Below are 19,166 nucleotides of genomic sequence, written 5' to 3' on the forward strand. Positions count from 1 at the left end.
GAAACTTGAGTATGATGTGCTGTTGAAGATCCGTCTGATTGGCTAAAGCTTCAATACTGGCTGAAGTGCCTCGTTTTTAAAAATGTCGTCCAATGATTACCGCTCAAACAATCAACATGGAACGAATGAGGAAATACAGTACTACATGAGAAGATTCCATTCAAATGGGCACCGATAAACAAGATGGCAAACTCAGGTAAGTACGTATTCTACGACTGTATTGTGCATTTACCGTCTTTGTGCAGTTCGCAGCGCCACTTGATCATCTGTCTCTGTGAGCCATAATACGACAGTACATTGGATCAAATGTCAATCTTTGATTTTGTCAGTGTAACACCAGGTTTATTTTTTTATTTCACCTTTATTAACCAGGTAGGCTAGTTGAGAACGAGTTCTCATTTACAACTGTGACCTGGCCAAGATAAAGCAAAGCAGTGCGACACAAACAACAACACAGAGCCACACATGGAACAAACAAACATACAGTCAATAACACAATAGAAAATAAGTCTATGTACAGTGTGTGTAAATGAGGTAAGATAAGGGAGGTAAGGCAATAAATAGGCCATAGTGGAGAAGTAATTAAAATTTAGCAAATGAACATTGGAGTGATAGATGTGCAGAAGATGAATGTGCAAGTAGAGATACTGGGGTGCAAAGGAGCAAAAAATAATAATAACGGTATGGGATGAGGTAGTTAAATGGGCTATTTACAGATGGGTTATGTGCAGTGATCTGTGAGCTGTTCTGACAGTTGGTGCTTAAAGTTAGTGAGGGAGATATGAGTCTCCAGCTTCAGTTAATTTTTATATTTTTTTATGTGTAATTTGTTCCAGTCATTGCAGCAGAGAACTGGAAGGAAAGGCAGGTAAAGGAGGAATTGGCTTTGGGAGTGACCAGTGAAATATACCTGCTGGAGCGCGTGCTGCTATGGTGACCAGTGAGCTGAGATAAGGCGGAGCTTTAACTAGCAAAGACGTACAGATGACCTGGAGCCAGAGGGTTTGGCGACGAATATGAAGCGAGGGCCAGCCAACGAGAGCATACAGGTCGCAGTGGTGGGTAGTTTTTGGGGCTTTATTGACAAAACGGATGGGACTGTGATCCCATCCAATTTGCCTAGTAGAGTGTTGGAGGCTATTTTGTAAATGACATCGCTGAAGTCAAGAATCGGCAGGATAGTCAGTTTTACGAGGGTATGTTTGGCAGCATGAGTGAAGGATGCTTTGTTGCAAAATAGGAAGCCGATTCTAGATGTAATTTTGGATTGGAGATGCTTAATGTGAGTCTGGAAGGAGAGTTTACAGTCTAACCAGACACCTAGAATATGTGGACAATTACAAATACTTAAGTCAGAACCATCCAGAGTAGTGATGCTGGATGGGCGGGCAGGTGCAGGCAGTGATCAGTTGAAGAGCATGCATTTAGTTTTACTTGCATTTAAGAGCAGTTGGAGGCTACGGAAGGAGAATTGTATGGCATTGAAGCTCGTCTGGAGGGTAGTTAACACAGTGTCCAAAGAAGGGCCAGATGTATACAGAATGGTGTCATCTGCGTAGAGGTGGATCAGAGAATCACCAGCAGCAAGAGCGACATCATTGATGTATTCAGAGAAAAGATTCGGCCCGAGAATGGAACCCTGTGGCACCCCCATAGAGACTGCCAGAGGTCCGGACAACAGGTCCTCCGATTTGACACACTGGACTCTGTCTGAGAAGTAGTTGGTGAACCAGGCGAGGCAGTCATTTGAGAAACCAAGGCTGTTGAGTCTGCCGATAAGAATGTGGTGATTGACAGAGTCGAAGGCCTTGGCCAAGTCGATGAATACAGTATTCTCTCTCATCGATGGCAGTTATGATATCATTTAGGACCTTGAACGTGGCTGAGGTGCACCCATGACCAGCTCGGAAGGAGAAATGGGGGGTGCAGGGCTGTTGACAGGGTAGGGGTGGCCAGGTGGAAAGCATGGACAGGCAATCAGTTCACATATGTTGTCCATGGCACAGCTGGGGGCAGAAGGTGGTCTGTAGCAAGTGGCAACGGAGAGAGACTTGTTTCTGGAAAGGTGGATTTTTAAAAGTAGAAACTCAAATTGTTTGGGCACAGACCTGGATAGAAAGACTCTGCAGGCTCTCTATGGTAGATTGCAACTCCGCCCCCTTTTGCAGTTCTAACTTGTCGGAAAATGTTATAGTTAGTGATGGATATTTTGATTTGATAGGCAATGTGTGCTTTGAAAGTGGCTGGTCGTGTGCTATCATGCAATGACTCAACTTTTCTACTGTCTTTTTTGGGGGCAATGTCTGCAATCTCACTGTCTGACTCAGTTGTAGAATACTTTTTCTTTTCTTACACATTTATTTCCGCAAAGAAATGTTATGGTCAGTGCCAGGAAGCAGCATGAAGGTAGTTGTAAATCATGTATGTTAAATTTGCACTAGGCTAAATATAGCCTTGACATCATGGTGTTGCATGTAGCAAATGACTTCTCCACAGATAAGGATATCTCCTACTCTGACCTCAAGGCCCTTCTGGCCAAGAACAACTGCCCAGAAGGTTGATGTACGGACCAAAGAGGAGGTAGACAGAGGACACATTCCAGGATCAATCCATATTCCAGGTGAGCTTCAGTCGGAGTCCTTGAGTTGAGTTACACTCTCAGGTCCAATTGGGATTTGCTTGTCCGGAGTCCAAACCTTTGGAAAAATAATGAACCCCAATTCACATGGGAATAATTCATCCCAAAATTTGCTAAACAGGATTGATTAATTGTTGTTGTCAATGAGCCAGCTATTTTGGTATATTTATTTTATTGTAAATTGAGCCGTATTGTAAACTTCCTGTGTCTCCTCTCCTAGTTGATACAGTGGAGAGTGCCCTAGTGCCCTAGCGCTGGACCCTGCTGAGTTCCAGGCAAAATACGGGGTGCCCAAACCCCCCCTGGATGCCCCTGAGCTGGTGTTTCACTGTCAGATGGGCCGACGAGGAGGCGTGGCCACAGACAAGGCACGAGGCCTGGGATTCCAAAAGTACGAGTATACGTTTTGACAATACTGCTCTGTATACTGTCTGATGCCTTGGGAATTTTTGGTAAATGAGGACGTCTGCCTTCTCTAATTTCAGGTCCTTCAACTATGCCGGAGGATACCAGGAGTGGTCTGAGAGAGGGGAAATGAGGTGCACGATTAGCCTGCATTGTGAAACCAAAGGATTAAAATGCACAAATTATGCTCACATTTTGCTGAAACATTTTTATACTTTTACTTGTTTTTGTGTTATACTTTAAAATAAAGATGGAGAATAAGATTGTACAATTAGTCATTTTGTGTTGTTTTTTTAATCACGTTTCCCAATAGTGCTCCACTTTTCCCATCTTCTACCTCTACCATGGCTGTAGCCTTGGACTGCTTATTGCCTTCAGTAAGACTTTCCTCTAAACCAATCCCCTTTCCCCTCATCCTCCTCATGGACGGTACAGCTGAAGTTGCACCATGGCACATTAGGGCTTATCCAGGTGATACACATCTACATCCCATAGACAGAGGGAAACCCCTGGCTTTGCCTGTAATGAGTCCATTATCTGACATGTTATCAGACATGTTGTGTATGTGTGTTTGAAAAAAAGAAGCTCTACAACTTCTGGACATTACTACTATGTCACCAAAGCAGACTGCTCTCGTGATAAATGTAAAACTCTCGGAGTTGCTATCCAATAATACAGTAGTAATGCCTATGTAATGCTGTGTGGCTAGTAGTGTTTAAACAGTAGTATGTTCTCTGTGTGACATATAGTCCTTTCTTGTGCAGTTTGGCAGACATACAGCTGTCAGAGGAATGAATACTACGAGAAGGCATGGAGGCCCCAACATGACATCAAGCTGTAACGGAACACATGTTTATCCAGTTCAGTGTTGTCCTCTACTAACATCGTTATCACTCACAGGATGGATGAAATCCCACTCTGTTTGACCTTCATATTTAGTTGGATCAATTTATAATATGTAAATGTTTGATCAAAAACCACAGCACTTCCTATTGATATCCGTTTATTTAGACTTTGTTCGAATCGGAAGCAAAAGCACACAGTACATGGATGGATGTCTGAATATGAGGGATGAATAATAACAGGGGGTAAAATGCTTTAATAACAGTGGTTGTGGTAACAACTTTAAAGGTCTGACGCTGACGCTGTCGCTATGTAAGTGCCCTCTTCAGTCTAGAGGAATCCATTCCCTGAAGGTCCTCCATAGTCACCTGCACCACCTACACACATAGGTCATGAAGAAGAGTGTTTATACTCAGAACACAACAGCACTTTTAGAAAATCAGCAACAGAAATCTATAATGTAGAATAACATTTGAATAGTAAAATAAAGGGAATCAATACTGATAACCCATTATAAACCTAGTGTGAATATCAACCCAAGTCAAGAGCAGAACCCATAGCAAAGACTTTTGCTTCAAATACACATTTGACCTTTAACCTCTGTGTCTGACCTGTTTTCAGTCTCTCGGTTCCAGCTTTGATGCACCTGTACTGACCTCGCCTTCTGGATGATAGTGGGGTGAACAGGCAGTGGCTCGGGTGGTTGTTGTCCTTGATGATCTTTATGGCCTTCCTGTGACATCGGGTGGTGTAGGTGTCCTGGAGGGCAGGTAGTTTGCCCCCGGTGATGCGTTGTGCAGACCTCACTACCCTCTGGAGAGCCTTACGGTTGTGGGCGGAGCAGTTGCCGTACCAGGCGGTGATACAGCCCGACAGGATGCTCTCGATTGTGCATCTGTAGAAGTTTGTGAGTGCTTTTGGTGACAAGCCGAATTTCTTCAGCCTCCTGAGGTGGAAGAGGCGCTGCTGCGTCTTCTTCACGATGCTGTCTATGTGGGTGGACCAATTCAGTTTGTCTGTGATGTGTACGCCGAGGAACTTAAAACTTACTACCCTCTCCACTACTGTTCCATCGATGTGGATAGAGGGGTGTTCCCTCTGCTGTTTCCTGAAGTCCACAATCATCTCCTTAGTTTTGTTGACGTTGAGTGTGAGGTTATTTTCCTGACACCACACTCCGAGGGCCTTCACCTCCTCCCTGTAGGCCTTCTCGTCGTTGTTGGTAATCAAGCCTACCACTGTTGTGTCGTCCGCAAACTTGATGAATGAGTTGGAGGCGTGCGTGGCCACGCAGTCGTGGTTCAACAGGGAGTACAGGAGAGGGCTCAGAACGCACCCTTGTTTGTGGGGCCCCAGTGTTGAGGATCAGCGGGGTGGAGATGTTGTTACCTACCCTCACCACCTAGGGGCGGCCCGTCAGGAAGTCCAGTAACCAGTTGCACAGGGCGGGGTCGAGACCCAGGGTCTCGAGCTTGATGACGAGTTTGGAGGGTACTATGGTGTTAAATGCTGAGCTGTAGTCGATGAACAGCATTCTCACATAGGTATTCCTCTTGTCCAGATGGGTTAGGGCAGTGTGCAGTGTGGTTGAGATTGCATCGTCTGTGGACCTATTTGGGCGGTAAGCAAATTGGAGTGGGTCTTGGGTGTCAGGGAGGGTGGAGGTGATATGGTCCTTGACTAGTCTCTCAAAGTACTTCATGATGACGGAAGTGAGTGCTACGGGGCGGTAGTCGTTTAGCTCAGTTACCTTAGCTTTCTTGGGAACAGGAACGATGGTGGCCCTCTTGAAGCATGTGGGAACAGCAGACTGGGATAAGGATTGATTGAATATGTCCGTAAACACACCAGCCAGCTGGTCTGCGCATGCTCTGAGGGCGCGGCAGGGGATGCCGTCTGCGCCTGCAGCCTTGCGAGGGTTAACACGTTTAAATGTTTTACTCACCTCGGCTGCAGTGAAGGAGAGTCTGCATGTTTTGGTTGCGGCGGGCTGTGTCAGTGGCACTGTATTGTCCTCAAAGCGGGCAAAAAAGTTATTTAGTCTGCCTGGGAGCAAGACATCCTGGTCCGTGACGGGGCTGGTTTTCTTTTTGTAATCCGTGATTGACTGTAGACCCTGCCACATACCTCGTGTCTGAATTGCAATTCTACTTTGTCTCTATACTGACAGTTTCACACGAATGCTGTCATCAATCCACGGTTTCTGGTTTGGGAATGTTTTAATCGTTGCTATAGGAACGACATCTTCAACGCAAGTTCTAATGAACTCGCTCACCGAATCAGCGTATTCGTCAATGTTGTTGTTTGACGCAATACGAAACATATCCCAGTCCACGTGATGGAAGCAGTCTTGGAGCGTGGAATCAGATTGGTCGGACCAGCGTTGAACAGACCTCAGCGCGGGAGCTTCTTGTTTTAACCTCTGTCTGTAGACAGGGAGCAACAAAATGGAGTCATGGTCAGCTTTTCTGAAAGGAGGGCGGGGGAGGGCCTTATATGCGTCGTGGAAGTCAGAATAGCAATGATCCAAGGTTTTACCAGCCCTGGTTGCGCAATCGATATGCTGATACAATTTAGGGAGTCTTGTTTTCAGATTAGCCTTGTTAAACCCCAGCTGCAATGAATGCAGCCTCAGGATATGTGGATTCCAGTTTGCAAAGAGTCAAATAAAGTTTGTTCAGAGCCATCGATGTGTCTGCTTGGGGGGGAATATATACGGCTGTGATTATAATCGAATAGAATTCCATTTACATTTACATTTAAGTCATTTAGCAGACGCTCTTATCCAGAGCGACTTACAAATTGGTGCATTCACCTTATGACATCCAGTGGAACAGCCACTTTACAATAGTGCATCTAAATCTTTTAAGGGGGGGGGGAGTGAGAAGGATTACTTTATCCTATCCTAGGTATTCCTTAAAGAGGTGGGGTTTCAGGTGTCTCCGGAAGGTGGTGATTGACTCCGCTGTCCTGGCGTCGTGAGGGAGTTTGTTCCACCATTGGGGAGCCAGAGCAGCGAACAGTTTTGACTGGGCTGAGCGGGAACTGTACTTCCTCAGTGGTAGGGAGGCGAGCAGGCCAGCGGTGGATGAACGCAGTGCCCTTGTTTGGGTGTAGGGCCTGATCAGAGCCTGGAGGTACTGAGGTGCCGTTCCCCTCACAGCTCCGTAGGCAAGCACCATGGTCTTGTAGCGGATGCGAGCTTCAACTGGAAGCCAGTGGAGAGAGCGGAGGAGCGGGGTGACGTGAGAGAACTTGGGAAGGTTGAACACCAGATGGGCTGCGGCGTTCTGGATGAGTTGTAGGGGTTTAATGGCACAGGCAGGGAGCCCAGCCAACAGCGAGTTGCAGTAATCCAGACGGGAGATGACAAGTGCCTGGATTAGGACCTGCGCCGTTTCCTGTGTGAGGCAGGGTCGTACTCTGCGGATGTTGTAGAGCATGAACCTACAGGAACGGGCCACCGCCTTGATGTTAGTTGAGAACGACAGGGTGTTGTCCAGGATCACGCCAAGGTTCTTAGCGCTCTGGGAGGAGGACACAATGGAGTTGTCAACCGTGATGGCGAGATCATGGAACGGGCAGTCCTTCCCCGGAAGGAAGAGCAGCTCCGTCTTGCTGAGGTTCAGCTTGAGGTTGTGATCCGTCATCCACACTGATATGTCTGCCAGACATGCAGAGATGCGATTCGCCACCTGGTCATCAGAAGGGGGAAAGGAGAAGATTAATTGTGTGTCGTCTGCATAGCAATGATAGGAGAGACCATGTGAGGTTATGACAGAGCCAAGTGACTTGGTGTATAGCGAGAATAGGAGAGGGCCTAGAACAGAGCCCTGGGGGACACCAGTGGTGAGAGCGCGTGGTGAGGAGATTTTCTCCGGAAATGGTCTGGAGAAGAGAGGAGGGGATAGGGTCGAGCGGGCAGGTTGTTGGGCGGCCGGCCGTCACAAGACGCAAGATTTCATCTGGAGAGAGAGGGGAGAAAGAGGTCAGAGCACAGGGTAGGGCAGTGTGAGCAGAACCAGCGGTGTCGTTTGACTTAGCAAACGAGGATCGGATGTCATCGACCTTCTTTTCAAAATGGTTGACGAAGTCATCTGCAGAGAGGGAGGAGGGGGGAGGGGGAGGAGGATTCAGGAGGGAGGAGAAGGTGGCAAAGAGCTTCCTAGGGTTAGAGGCAGATGCTTGGAATTTAGAGTGGTAGAAAGTGGCTTTAGCAGCAGAGACAGAGGAGGAAAATGTAGCGAGGAGGGAGTGAAAGGATGCCAGGTCCGCAGGGAGGCGAGTTTTCCTCCATTTCCGCTCGGCTGCCCGGAGCCCTGTTCTGTGAGCTCGCAATGAGTCGTCGAGCCACGGAGCGGGAGGGGAGGACCGAGCCGGCCTGGAAGATAGGGGACATAGAGAGTCAAAGGATGCAGAAAGGGAGGAGAGGAGGGTTGAGGAGGCAGAATCAGGAGATAGGTTGGAGAAGGTTTGAGCAGAGGGAAGAGATGATAGGATGGAAGAGGAGAGAGTAGCGGGGGAGAGAGAGCGAAGGTTGGGACGGCGCGATACCATCCGAGTAGGGGCAGTGTGGGAAGTGTTGGATGAGAGCGAGAGGGAAAAGGATACAAGGTAGTGGTCGGAGACTTGGAGGGGAGTTGCAATGAGGTTAGTGGAAGAACAGCATCTAGTAAAGATGAGGTCGAGCGTATTGCCTGCCTTGTGAGTAGGGGGGAAGGTGAGAGGGTGAGGTCAAAAGAGGAGAGGAGTGGAAAGAAGGAGGCAGAGAGGAATGAGTCAAAGGTAGACGGGGGAGGTTAAAGTCGCCCAGAACTGTGAGAGGTGAGCCGTCCTCAGGAAAGGAACTTATCAAGGCATCAAGCTCATTGATGAACTCTCCGAGGGGACCTGGAGGGCGATAAATGATAAGGATGTTAAGCTTGAAAGGGCTGGTAACTGTGACAGCATGAAATTCAAAGGAGGCGATAGACAGATGGGTAAGGGAGAAAGAGAGAATGACCACTTGGGAGAGATGAGGATCCCGGTGCCACCACCCCGCTGACCAGAAGCTCTCGGGTGTGCGAGAACACGTGGGCGGACGAAGAGAGAGCAGTAGGAGTAGCAGTGTTATCTGTGGTGATCCATGTTTCCGTCAGTGCCAAGAAGTCGAGGGACTGGAGGGAGGCATAGGCTGAGATGAACTCTGCCTTGTTGGCCGCAGATCGGCAGTTCCAGAGGCTACCGGAGACCTGGAACTCCACGTGGGTCGTGCGCGCTGGGACCACCAGATTAGGGTGGCCGCGGCCATGCGGTGTGGAGCATTTGTATGGTCTGTGCAGAGAGGAGAGAACAGGGATAGACAGACACATAGTTGACAGGCTACAGAAGAGGCTACGCTAATGCAAGGAGATTGGAATGACAAGTGGACTACACGTCTCGAATGTTCAGAAAGTTAAGCTTACGTAGCAAGAATCTTATTGACTAAAATGATTAAAATGACACAGTACTGCTGAAGTAGGCTAGCTGGCAGTGGCTGCGTTGTTGACTTTGTAGGCTAGCTGGCAGTGGCTGCGTTGTTGACACTACACTAATCAAGTCGTTCCGTTGAGTGTAATAGTTTCAACAGTGCTGCTATTCGGGGGCTAGCTGGCTAGCTAGCAGTGTTGATTACGTTACGTTGCGTTAAAAGAATGACAATAGCTGGCTAGCTAACCTAGAAAATCGCTCTAGACTACACAATTATCTTTAATACACAGACGGCTATGTAGCTAGCTATGTAGCTAGCTACGATCAAACAAATCAAACCGTTGTGCTGTAATGAAATGAAATGAAAATGTGATACTACCTGTGGAGCGAAGCGGAATGCGACCGGTTGTTGAGTGCGGAAGTTCTATTCAGTAGACGTTGGCTAGCTGTTGGCTAGCTAGCAGTGTCTCCTACGTTAAGGACGACAAATAGCTGGCTAGCTAACCTCGGTAAATTAAGATAATCACTCTAAGACTACACGCTCTAAACTACACAATTATCTTGGATACGAAGACAGCAAAGACAACTATGTAGCTAGCTAACACTACACTAATCAAGTCGTTCAGTTGAGTGTAATAGTTTCTACAGTGCTGCTATTAGGTAGACGGTGGACGTTTGCTAGCTGGCTAGCTGCTGGGCAGATAGCAGTGTAGACTACGTTAGGACGACGAAATACGAAGTTGCAATAGAAGTGCTGACTGTTTCACTTTGTTGTCCTCTTTCTTTTCCTTTTTCTTCTGTCCTTCTTTTGTCCTTATTTTGTCTTCCTTTCTTCTGTTAACTAGATATTTTTTGTTGTTATTCTTTGTAGCTAGCTTCTTCCAGGAGAGTCCCTAGCAACTGCTTAGCAACAAGTAAACAATTCTGCTAGCAATTCAGCTAGCTAAGATAACTGTACAATTTTATGAAAAATTGTTAATTTTTCAAAAGCCTGTCTTTTTTGGTTTGTTCCTTGTTTTGTCTTCTATTGAGTCTTGCAGTTTTCTCTTGATTTTTTAGATTTTTTTCAATCTAAAAAAACATTTAAATCTCAATATATACAGGAGCTCATTTTTCAGCAGCTGCTCAAATTTAGAACTCCGGAACACCCTTGGAAATTCCCTTGGTAGATAATGATTGTGAGGAATTCTAAATCAGGTGAACAGAAGGACTTGAGTTCCTGTATGTTGTTGTGACCACACCACGTCTCGTTAACCATAAAGCATACGCCCCCGCCCCTCTTCTTACCAGAAAGATGTTTGTTCCTGTACGCGATGCATGGAGAAACCAGACTCCGACTCCGATAGCGTCTCTCGAGTGAGCCATGTTTCCGTGAAGGAAAGAACATTACAGTCTCTGATGTCCCTCTGGAATGCTACCCTTGCTCGGATTTCATCAACCTTGTTGTCAAGAGACTGGAAATGGGCGACAAGTATGCTAGGGAGTGGTGCGCGATGTGCCCGTCCCCGGAGTCTGACCAGAAGACCGCTTCTGGGGGTCAATTAAGGAAGACATCCTCTTCTGCAAACCACTGGAAACCAGGACAACAGGAGAGGATTGTTTAAAGTACTGGACAGTTTTGTGACATGAAATGGACTTTGGTGGTCAAGATGTGTTGGTATCTGTACTCGTAGAGCAAAACCCATGACAGGGAGACATAGTGGAGTGGTAATGTACTTGCAAGCAGTTGCTCCCGACACCACTTGGGTACAATGCAGCAGGCTCTTGCTGCCAAGGGAATGCCTGACAGCTTGAAAGATATTTTGGACACTACAGTGAAAATGGTTAACTTAGTTAAAGCAAGGCCCCTGAACTCTTGTGTATTTTCTGCACTATGCAATGATATGGGCAGCGACCATGTCACACTTTTACAATATACAGAAATGTGCTTATCAAGGGGCAAAAGATTGACACTTTTTTTTTAATTGAGAGAGAGAGCTTAAAGTTTTCTTTACTGACCACAATTTTTACTTATCTGACCGCTTGCATGATGATGAGTTTCACACACGACTGGCCTGTCTGGGTGATGTTTTTTCTCGCCTGAATGATCTGAATCTAGGATTACAGGGACTTTCTGCAACTATATTCAATGTGCGGGACAAAATTGAGGCCATGAAGTTGGAGCTCTTCTCTGACAACACACAGGTCTTTCCATCAATTGCTCAGCTTCCGACCGCAAGGCACTACAGAGGGTAGTGCGTATGGCCCAGTACATCACTGGGGCTAAGCTGCCTGCCATCCAGGACCTCTACACCAGGCGGTGTCAGAGGAAGGCCCTAAAAATTGTCAAAGACCCCAGCCACAGACTGTTCTCTCTACTACCACATGGAAAGCAGTGCCGGAGTGCCAAGTCTAGGACAAAAAGGCTTCTCAACAGTTTTTACCCCCAAGCCATTAGTCTCCTGAACATGTAATCAAATGGCTACCCAGACTATATGCATTGTGTGCCTCCCCCAACCCCTCTTTTACGCTGCTGATACTCTCTGTTTATCATATATGCATAGTCACTATAACTATACATTCATGTACATACTACCTCAATCAGCCCAACTAACCAGTGTCTGTATGTAGCCTCGCTACCTTTATTTTTCACAGTTTTTTTAACTGTTGTTTTATTTCTTTACTTTTATTTTTCTTACTTATTGTTCACCTATTACCTTTTTGCACTATTGGTTAGAGCCTGTAAGTAAGCATTTCCCTGTAAGGTCTACTACCCCTGTTGTATTCGGCGCATGTGACAAATAAACTTTGATTTGATAAAGAGCAAAATAATTGATTATTATTTTTATTTATTTTTTGTGCCCTGGTCCTATAAGAGCCTGGTTGTGACAAACTCACACTCATTCTTATGTTTAATAAATGTATCATATAGTATGTGTGTGGCAGACTTACAATAATGGCAAAAACCAACATTTGAGAGTACGCTGACCCTCTTGCTAGAGGAGGTATGCAGCTGGAGGTTGAATGTTTGAAGGGGTACGGGACTATAAAAAATTTGGGAACCACTGTTGTAGAGCATGAACCTGCAGGAGTGAGACACTGCTTTTATGTTTACAGAGAACGTCAAGGTGATGTCCAGGGTTACGCCAAGGTTCATTGTACTCTGGGATGGGGACACCATGGAGTTGTCAACCGTGGTGGAGAGGTCTTGGAGCAGGCAGGCCTTCCCTAGGAGGAAGAGCAGCTTCTGTCTTGTCGAGGTTGAGCTTGAGGTGGTGTGCCAACATCCAAGCTGAGATACATGTAAGTCTGGCTGCACAGCTGATTGGCTGATACGGTAAATGTAGAAATCATCTGACTAAACTGAACAAAAAGAAGAAGAAACTGTATTATGAAACAAGATAATTGATATAAAGAATGATAGTAAAAGCTTTGGAGCAACTTAAAGGAAATGTTGGGAAAAAAGGCAAACCTGTCTCCATCATTCATTGGATCAGATGGCGAATTCATCACAAAACCCACTGATATTGCCTACTACTTTAATGATTTTTTCATTGACAAGGGTAGCAAACTTAGGCATGACAAGCTAACAACAAATTCTGAACCTATATAACTGACAAAATTATGAAAGACAAGCATTGTACATTTTGAATTCCGTAAAGTGAGTATGGAAGAGGTGAACATGTACACAAATGACTGATGATTGGCTGAGAGAAAGGTATAATAAAAAGATTGTGGGAGTTGTGTCCTTTATTCTCCAGATCAGTGAGGTGAAACTGGACAGGTGTAAGATGCGGTGAAACTGGACAGGTGTATGGTGTGGTCACACAAAGAAGGCTTCTTGCACATACTGAGTCTGACTAACGCAGGGGTGAAAATTCACCTCAAATTGGAAGGAGAAACATACTAGAGAATCTTTAGGTATATTCTCATTCTATTATGACTGCCACTGAATATATTTAATGTGTGTATATTGTGGAATAATATTATGTTATTTGTGTATTTTACTCTGGTTTTTCTTAGTGAGAAGGCAGAGAGACTCGCCCTGAAGGACCAGACTGTGACCATGGACGTTCCTCCTATCATGCGGTCAGTATTACTGTCACGCCCTGGTCTAAGTATTTTGTGTTTATCTTCATTTATTTGGTCAGGCCAGGGTGTGACATGGGTTTTTGTATGTGGTGTGTATGTATTGGGATTGTAGCTTAGTGGGGTGTTCTAGTTAAGTCTATGTCTGTCTGAAGTGGTTCTCAATCAGAGGCAGGTGTTTATTGTTGTCTCTGATTGGGAACCATATTTAGGCAGCCATATTCTTTGTGTGTTTCGTGGGTGATTGTCCTTAGTGTCTTGATGTCCTTGTTCTGTGTGTATGTGCACCAGTATTAGGCTGTTTTGGTTTTCGTTACGTTCTTTGTTTTGTAGTGTTTATAATTGATTTGTGTTTTACGTTTATTTATTAAACATGGATTGCAATCTACATGCTGCATTTTGGTCCGACTCTCCTTCACCACAAGAGAACCGTTACAGAATCACCCACCACACCCGGACCAAGCAGCGTGGTAACAGGCAGGAGCCGCAGGAGAAGCAACAAAGGCAGCAACAGCGGCGCAATGAGGAATGGACATGGGACGATATATTGGATGGCAAGGGTTGCTACACATGGGAGGAGATCCTGGCGGGAAGGGATCGCCTTCCATGGGAACAGGTGGAGGCAGCGAGGAGAGCAGAGGCAGCTGGAGAGAGGAGCCGGCGATATGAGGGAACACGGTTGGCAAGGAAGCCCGGGAGTCAGCCCCAAAAATTTATTGGGGGGGGGGGCTCACAGGGAGTATGGCTATGCCAGGTAGGAGACCTGTGCAAACTCCCTGTGCTTACCGGGGGGCTAGAGAGACCGGGCAGGCACCGTGTTATGCTGTGGTGCGCACAGTGTCTCCAGTGCGGGTGCATAGCCCAGTGCGGTATATTCCAGCTCCGTGTATCAGCCGTCGCCAAATGCCATGAAGCCGGCTCTACGCATCTGGTCCCCAGTGCGTCTCTTTGGGCCGGCTTACATGGCACCAGCCTTGCGCTCGGCGTCTCCGGTTCGCCTGCATAACCCAGTGCGGGCTATTCCACCTCACCGCACTGGCAGGGCGACCGAGAGCATTCAACTGGGTAAGGTTGGGCAGGCTCGGTGCTCAAGAGCTCCAGTGCGCCTGCACGGTTCGGTCTAACCAGTACCACCTCCACACCCCAGCCCTCCGGTAGCAGCTCCCCGCACCAGGCTTCCTGTGCGTGTTCTCGGTCCAGTCCCACCAGTGCCAGCACCACGCATCAGACCTACAGTGCGCCTCGCCTCTCCAGCGCTGCCGTAGTCTCCCGCCTGTTCAGCGCAGCCAGTGCTGCCAGCCTGGATGGAGCAGCCAGAGCTGCCAGTCTACATGGAGCTGCCAGTCTGCATGGAGCAGCCAGAGCTGCCAGTCTACATGGAGCAGCCAGAGCTGCCAGTCTGCATGGAGCAGCCAGAGCTGCCAGTCTGCATGGAGCAGCCAGAGCTACCAGTCTGCATGAAGCAGCCAGAGCTGCCAGTCTGCATGGAGCAGCCAGAGCTGCCAGTCTGCAAGGAGCTGCCAGTCTGCAAGGAGCTGCCAGTCTGCAAGGAGCTGCCAGTCTGCACGGAGCTGCCAGTCTGCACAGAGCCGCCAGAGCTGCCAGTCTGTAAGAAGCCGCCAGAGCTGCCAGTCTGTAAGAAGCAGCCAGAGCCGCCAGTCAGCATGGAGCAGCCAGAGCCGCCAGTCAGCGTGGAGCAGCCAGATCTGTCAGTCTGCCAGGATCCGCCAGTCAGCCAGACTCTTCCAGATCCGCCAGTCAGCCAGACTCTTCCAGATCCGCCAGTCAGCCAGACTCTTCCAGATCCGCCAGTCAGCCAGACTCTTCCAGATCCGCCAGTCAGCCAGACTCTTCCAGATCCGCCAGTCAGCCAGACTCTTCCAGATCCGCCAGTCAGCCAGACTCTTCCAGATCCGCCAGTCAGCCAGACTCTTCCAGATCCGCCAGTCAGCCAGACTCTTCCAGATCTGCCAGTCAGCCAGACTCTTCCAGATCTGCCAGTCAGCCAGACTCTTCCAGATCTGCCAGTCAACCAGACTCTTCCAGATCTGCCAGTCAACCAGACTCTTTCAGATCCGCCAGTCAGCCGGGATCTGCCAGAACTGCCAGTCGGCCAGGATCCGCCAGTCGGCCAGGATCCGCCAGTCGGCCAGGATCCGCCAGATCCATCAACCTGCCTGAGCTTCCTCTCACTCCTGAGCTTCCTTTCACTCCTGAGCTTCCCCTCAGTCCCGAGCTTCTCCTCAGTCCCGAGCTGCCTCAGTCCCGAGCTGCCCCTCAGTCCCGATCTGCTCCTCAGTCCAGTGGGGTTCTGGGTGAGGACTACTAGGCCATGGTCGGCGGCGAGGGTGGACTATTCAAGGACACGAGGAAGAGGGACTAAGACAGTGTTTGAGTGGAGTCCACGTCCCGCGCCGGAGCCGCCACCATGGACAGAGGTGCGTTCGGGAGTCCGCACCTTAGGGGGGGTTCTGTCACGCCCTGGTCGAAGTATTTTGTGTTTATCTTCATTTATTTGGTCAGGCCAGGGTGTGACATGGGTTTTTGTATGTGGTGTGTATGTAGCTTAGTGGGGTGTTCTAGTTAAGTCTATGGCTGTCTGAAGTGGTTCTCAATCAGAGGCAGGTGTTTATCGTTGTCTCTGATCGGGAACCATATTTAGGCAGCCATATTCTTTGTGTGTTTCATGGGTAATTTGTAAGTCGCTCTGGATAAGAGCGTCTGCTAAATGACTTAAATGTAAATGATTGTCCTTAGTGTCTTGATGTCCTTGTTCTGTGTGTATGTGCACCAGTATTAGGCTGTTTCGGTTTTCGTTACGTTCTTTGTTTTGTAGTGTTTATAATTTATTTGTGTTTTACGTTTGTTTATTAAAATTGGATCACAATCTACACGCTGCATTTTAGTCCGACTCTCCTTCACCACAAGAGAACCGTTACAATAACTCCAATGCCCCTTGTCATTGTGTAGGTTGGAGAGAGTTTACCTCTATCATCCACACTACATCATATTGTAATTATGTGTGCGTGTCTGTATGTGTTGGTCCTGCAGGCCTCCCATGTCATTGGGAACAGGCCCGTTGTGCCAGCGAGGCCATCCTGTGTTAGGTGGGATGTCTCTACTTATCCTGCCTGAGGCCATGGAGAGAGACCTGTATGGGGAGCTGAACCTCCTACCAGTCATAGTTCTCACCCCCTGTATATTGCAGTACTCCAACCTGGCAACCAGAGTCATACAGATATCCTTTATCAGTCACATCAATCACTCACACATATATCCCCTTGCTTTGGGGGCTAGTTGTTTAGATAAAACCATTTGAAAGATGTCTGACTAGTGACAGTAGACCCTTATTCCTACTGAACCATCAGTCTTTAACCCCAGTGGTACGTGGTGCTTTACAGCCCAGTAACTTTCCCCTGCTGGGTCACTCAACCTTCCTACAGCGTAAAACATATCCTGATACACAGGTTAAACACCCACTCCTTGCAGTGAGGGATTGAGTCACATTTCCATAATTTAGCATTGAGGAGGCGTGACTATGCAAAGAGGTGGATGTAGCCTATCATTATCATCAATATTTAGAAATGTTTACATTCTGAAATGTCATCCACTGAACACGGCTTGTTATGTATTATAATGTTCAGACCAGAGCCTTGCTGACAAACGAATTATTATTTTCAGACCAGAGCCTTGCTGACAAACTAATTATTATTTTCAGACCAGAATCTTGCTGACAAACTAATTTAGTGTGTGATGATTCTAACAATCCATCTGCTAATTTCAAACAGTCATTCTTTCAACACTATCTTACCATTAATATTACCTTGCTACCACCTCTCAACAGATCCCCTCTGCAGTGACACTGTGTACAGTATAGACAGAGCACACTGTCAGGAACCTGAGACAGAATGGATCCCCTCTGTGGATCAGACCCTCTCTCTGTTCCTGTTCCTCCAGCACAGTGAACGATTCCTCTCTGACTTCATGGGTGAGCAAATAAACTCAACAAAAGCTCTGCTTTAGTTACCCTGACTGAATAATCTGTGGTTCACTCAACAATAAAAATGAGTCTTTGTCTTACCACAGGCTTAACTCAAAGTCTCAACACAATATGATTTAACATGCAGTTACAGCTCACTGTGCTCAAGGGATAGGAAGCAGACCACAGTCAAACTCCTGTTGATCAAATTGTGATTCATTGAGACTTCATGAGTAACACCCACTGGAGTTAGAAGAGGTGGTTATATTTCTGTTTACTCAAACACCACAATTATAATGATCAAATCAAATACAACAGTTGTAGACCTTACCGTGAAATGCTTACTCACAAGCCCACAAGCCCACAAACCAACAACGCAGTTCAAGAAAGAGTTAAGAAAATATTTACTAACTAAACGACAGTTTTTTAAAGTAACACAGTAAAATAACAATAACGAGGCTATATGCAGTACAGGGGGTATCGGTACCGAGTCAGTATGTGGGGGTACAGGTAAGTCGAGGTAATTTGTACATGTAGGTAGGGGTAAAGTGACTATGCATAGATAATAACCAGCGAGTAGCAGCAGTGTAAGAACAAGGCGGGTCAATGTAAATAGTCCAGGTGGCCATTTGTCTTATGTCTTATGTCTTGGGGGTAGAAGAGGTTAATGAGGCTTTTTGACCTAAACTTGGTGCTCCGGTGCTGCTTGCTGTGCGGTAGCAGAGAGAACAGTCTATGACTTGGGTGACTGGAGTCTGACAATTTTTAGGCCTTCCTCTGACACCGCCTAGTATATAGGTCCTGGATTTCAGGAAGCTTGGCCCTAGTGATGTACTTGGCCGTACGCACTACCCTCTGTAGCACCTTATGGTCGAATGTCAAGCAGTTGCCATACAAGGCGGTGATGCAACCGGTCAGGATGCTCTCGATGTTGCAGCTGAATAACTTTGAGGATCTGGGGACCCATGCCAAATCTTTTCAGTCTCCTGAGGGGGAAAGGTGTTGTCGTGCCCTCTTCACAACTGTCTTGGTGTGTTTGGACCATGATAATTCGTTGGAGATGTGGACACCAAGGAACTTGAAACTCTCAAACCACTCCACTTCAGCCCCGTTGATGTTAATGAGGGCCTGTTCGACCCTCCGTTTCCTGTAGTCCAGGATCAGCTCCTTTGTCTGGCTCACATTGAGAGAGAGGTTGTTGTCCTGGTACCACACTGCCAGGTCCCTGACATCCTCCCTATAGGCTGTCTCATCGTTGTTGGGGATCAGGCCTACAAGCGTTGTTGTCAGCAAACAATGATGGTGCTTGGCCACGCAGTCGTGGGTGAACAGGGAGTACAGGAGCGGACTAGGCACGCACCTCTGAAGGGCCCCCGTGTTGAGGATCAGTGTGGAGGATGTGTTGTTACATACCCTTATCACCTGGGGGCGGCTGTCAGGAAGTCTAGGATCCAGTTGCAGAGGGTGGTGTTTAGTCCCAGGGTCCTTACTTTAGTGATGAGCTTTGTGGGCACTATGGTGTTGAACGCTGAGCTGTAGTCAATGAATAGCATTTTCACATAGGTGTTATTTTTGTCCAGGTGGGAAAGGGCAGTGTGGGGTGCGATTGAGATTGCATCATCTGTGGATCTGTTGGTGCAGTGTAACAATCTTAGGCGTAGTGGGTGAGGAGTCAGGTGCAGGAGGCAGAATGTTCTGAATAGCTCTTTATTCAGCACCGGGCAAAATCGTATATAAAACTAAACTGAGCGTCATAAAACAAATGCTCAAAACAGGAACCAAACC

The 19,166-nt window shown here is 47.2% G+C and overlaps 1 protein-coding gene across 1 annotated transcript; it reads left to right on the plus strand.

Moving 5' to 3' along the window:
• Nucleotides 1–73: 73 nt before the first annotated feature.
• On the plus strand, nt 74–3,292 carry LOC118363930 (thiosulfate:glutathione sulfurtransferase-like). The gene is made up of 3 exons (XM_052486997.1): nt 74–2,620; nt 2,861–3,029; nt 3,124–3,292. The coding sequence occupies exons 1-3, from the start codon at nt 2,482–2,484 to the stop codon at nt 3,284–3,286; spliced, it is 471 nt and encodes a 156-aa protein (XP_052342957.1). The 5' UTR covers nt 74–2,481; the 3' UTR covers nt 3,287–3,292.
• The last annotated feature ends 15,874 nt before the right edge of the window (nt 3,293–19,166 follow it).

Source organism: Oncorhynchus keta, chromosome 30, assembly GCF_023373465.1.
Source record: "Oncorhynchus keta strain PuntledgeMale-10-30-2019 chromosome 30, Oket_V2, whole genome shotgun sequence".
Classification (NCBI taxonomy): domain Eukaryota; kingdom Metazoa; phylum Chordata; class Actinopteri; order Salmoniformes; family Salmonidae; genus Oncorhynchus; species Oncorhynchus keta.

What these genes read in the sequence shown, in the direction of transcription:
- LOC118363930 (XM_052486997.1), top strand. Translation starts at nt 2,482, where the DNA reads ATGACTTCTCCACAGATAAGGATATCTCCTACTCTGACCTCAAGGCCC. An exon ending in AGGATCAATCCATATTCCAG is followed by an intron (nt 2,621 to 2,860) that starts GTGAGCTTCAGT and finishes CCTCTCCTAGTT; the next exon opens with GATACAGTGGAGAGTGCCCT. An exon ending in CGAGGCCTGGGATTCCAAAA is followed by an intron (nt 3,030 to 3,123) that starts GTACGAGTATAC and finishes CTCTAATTTCAG; the next exon opens with GTCCTTCAACTATGCCGGAG.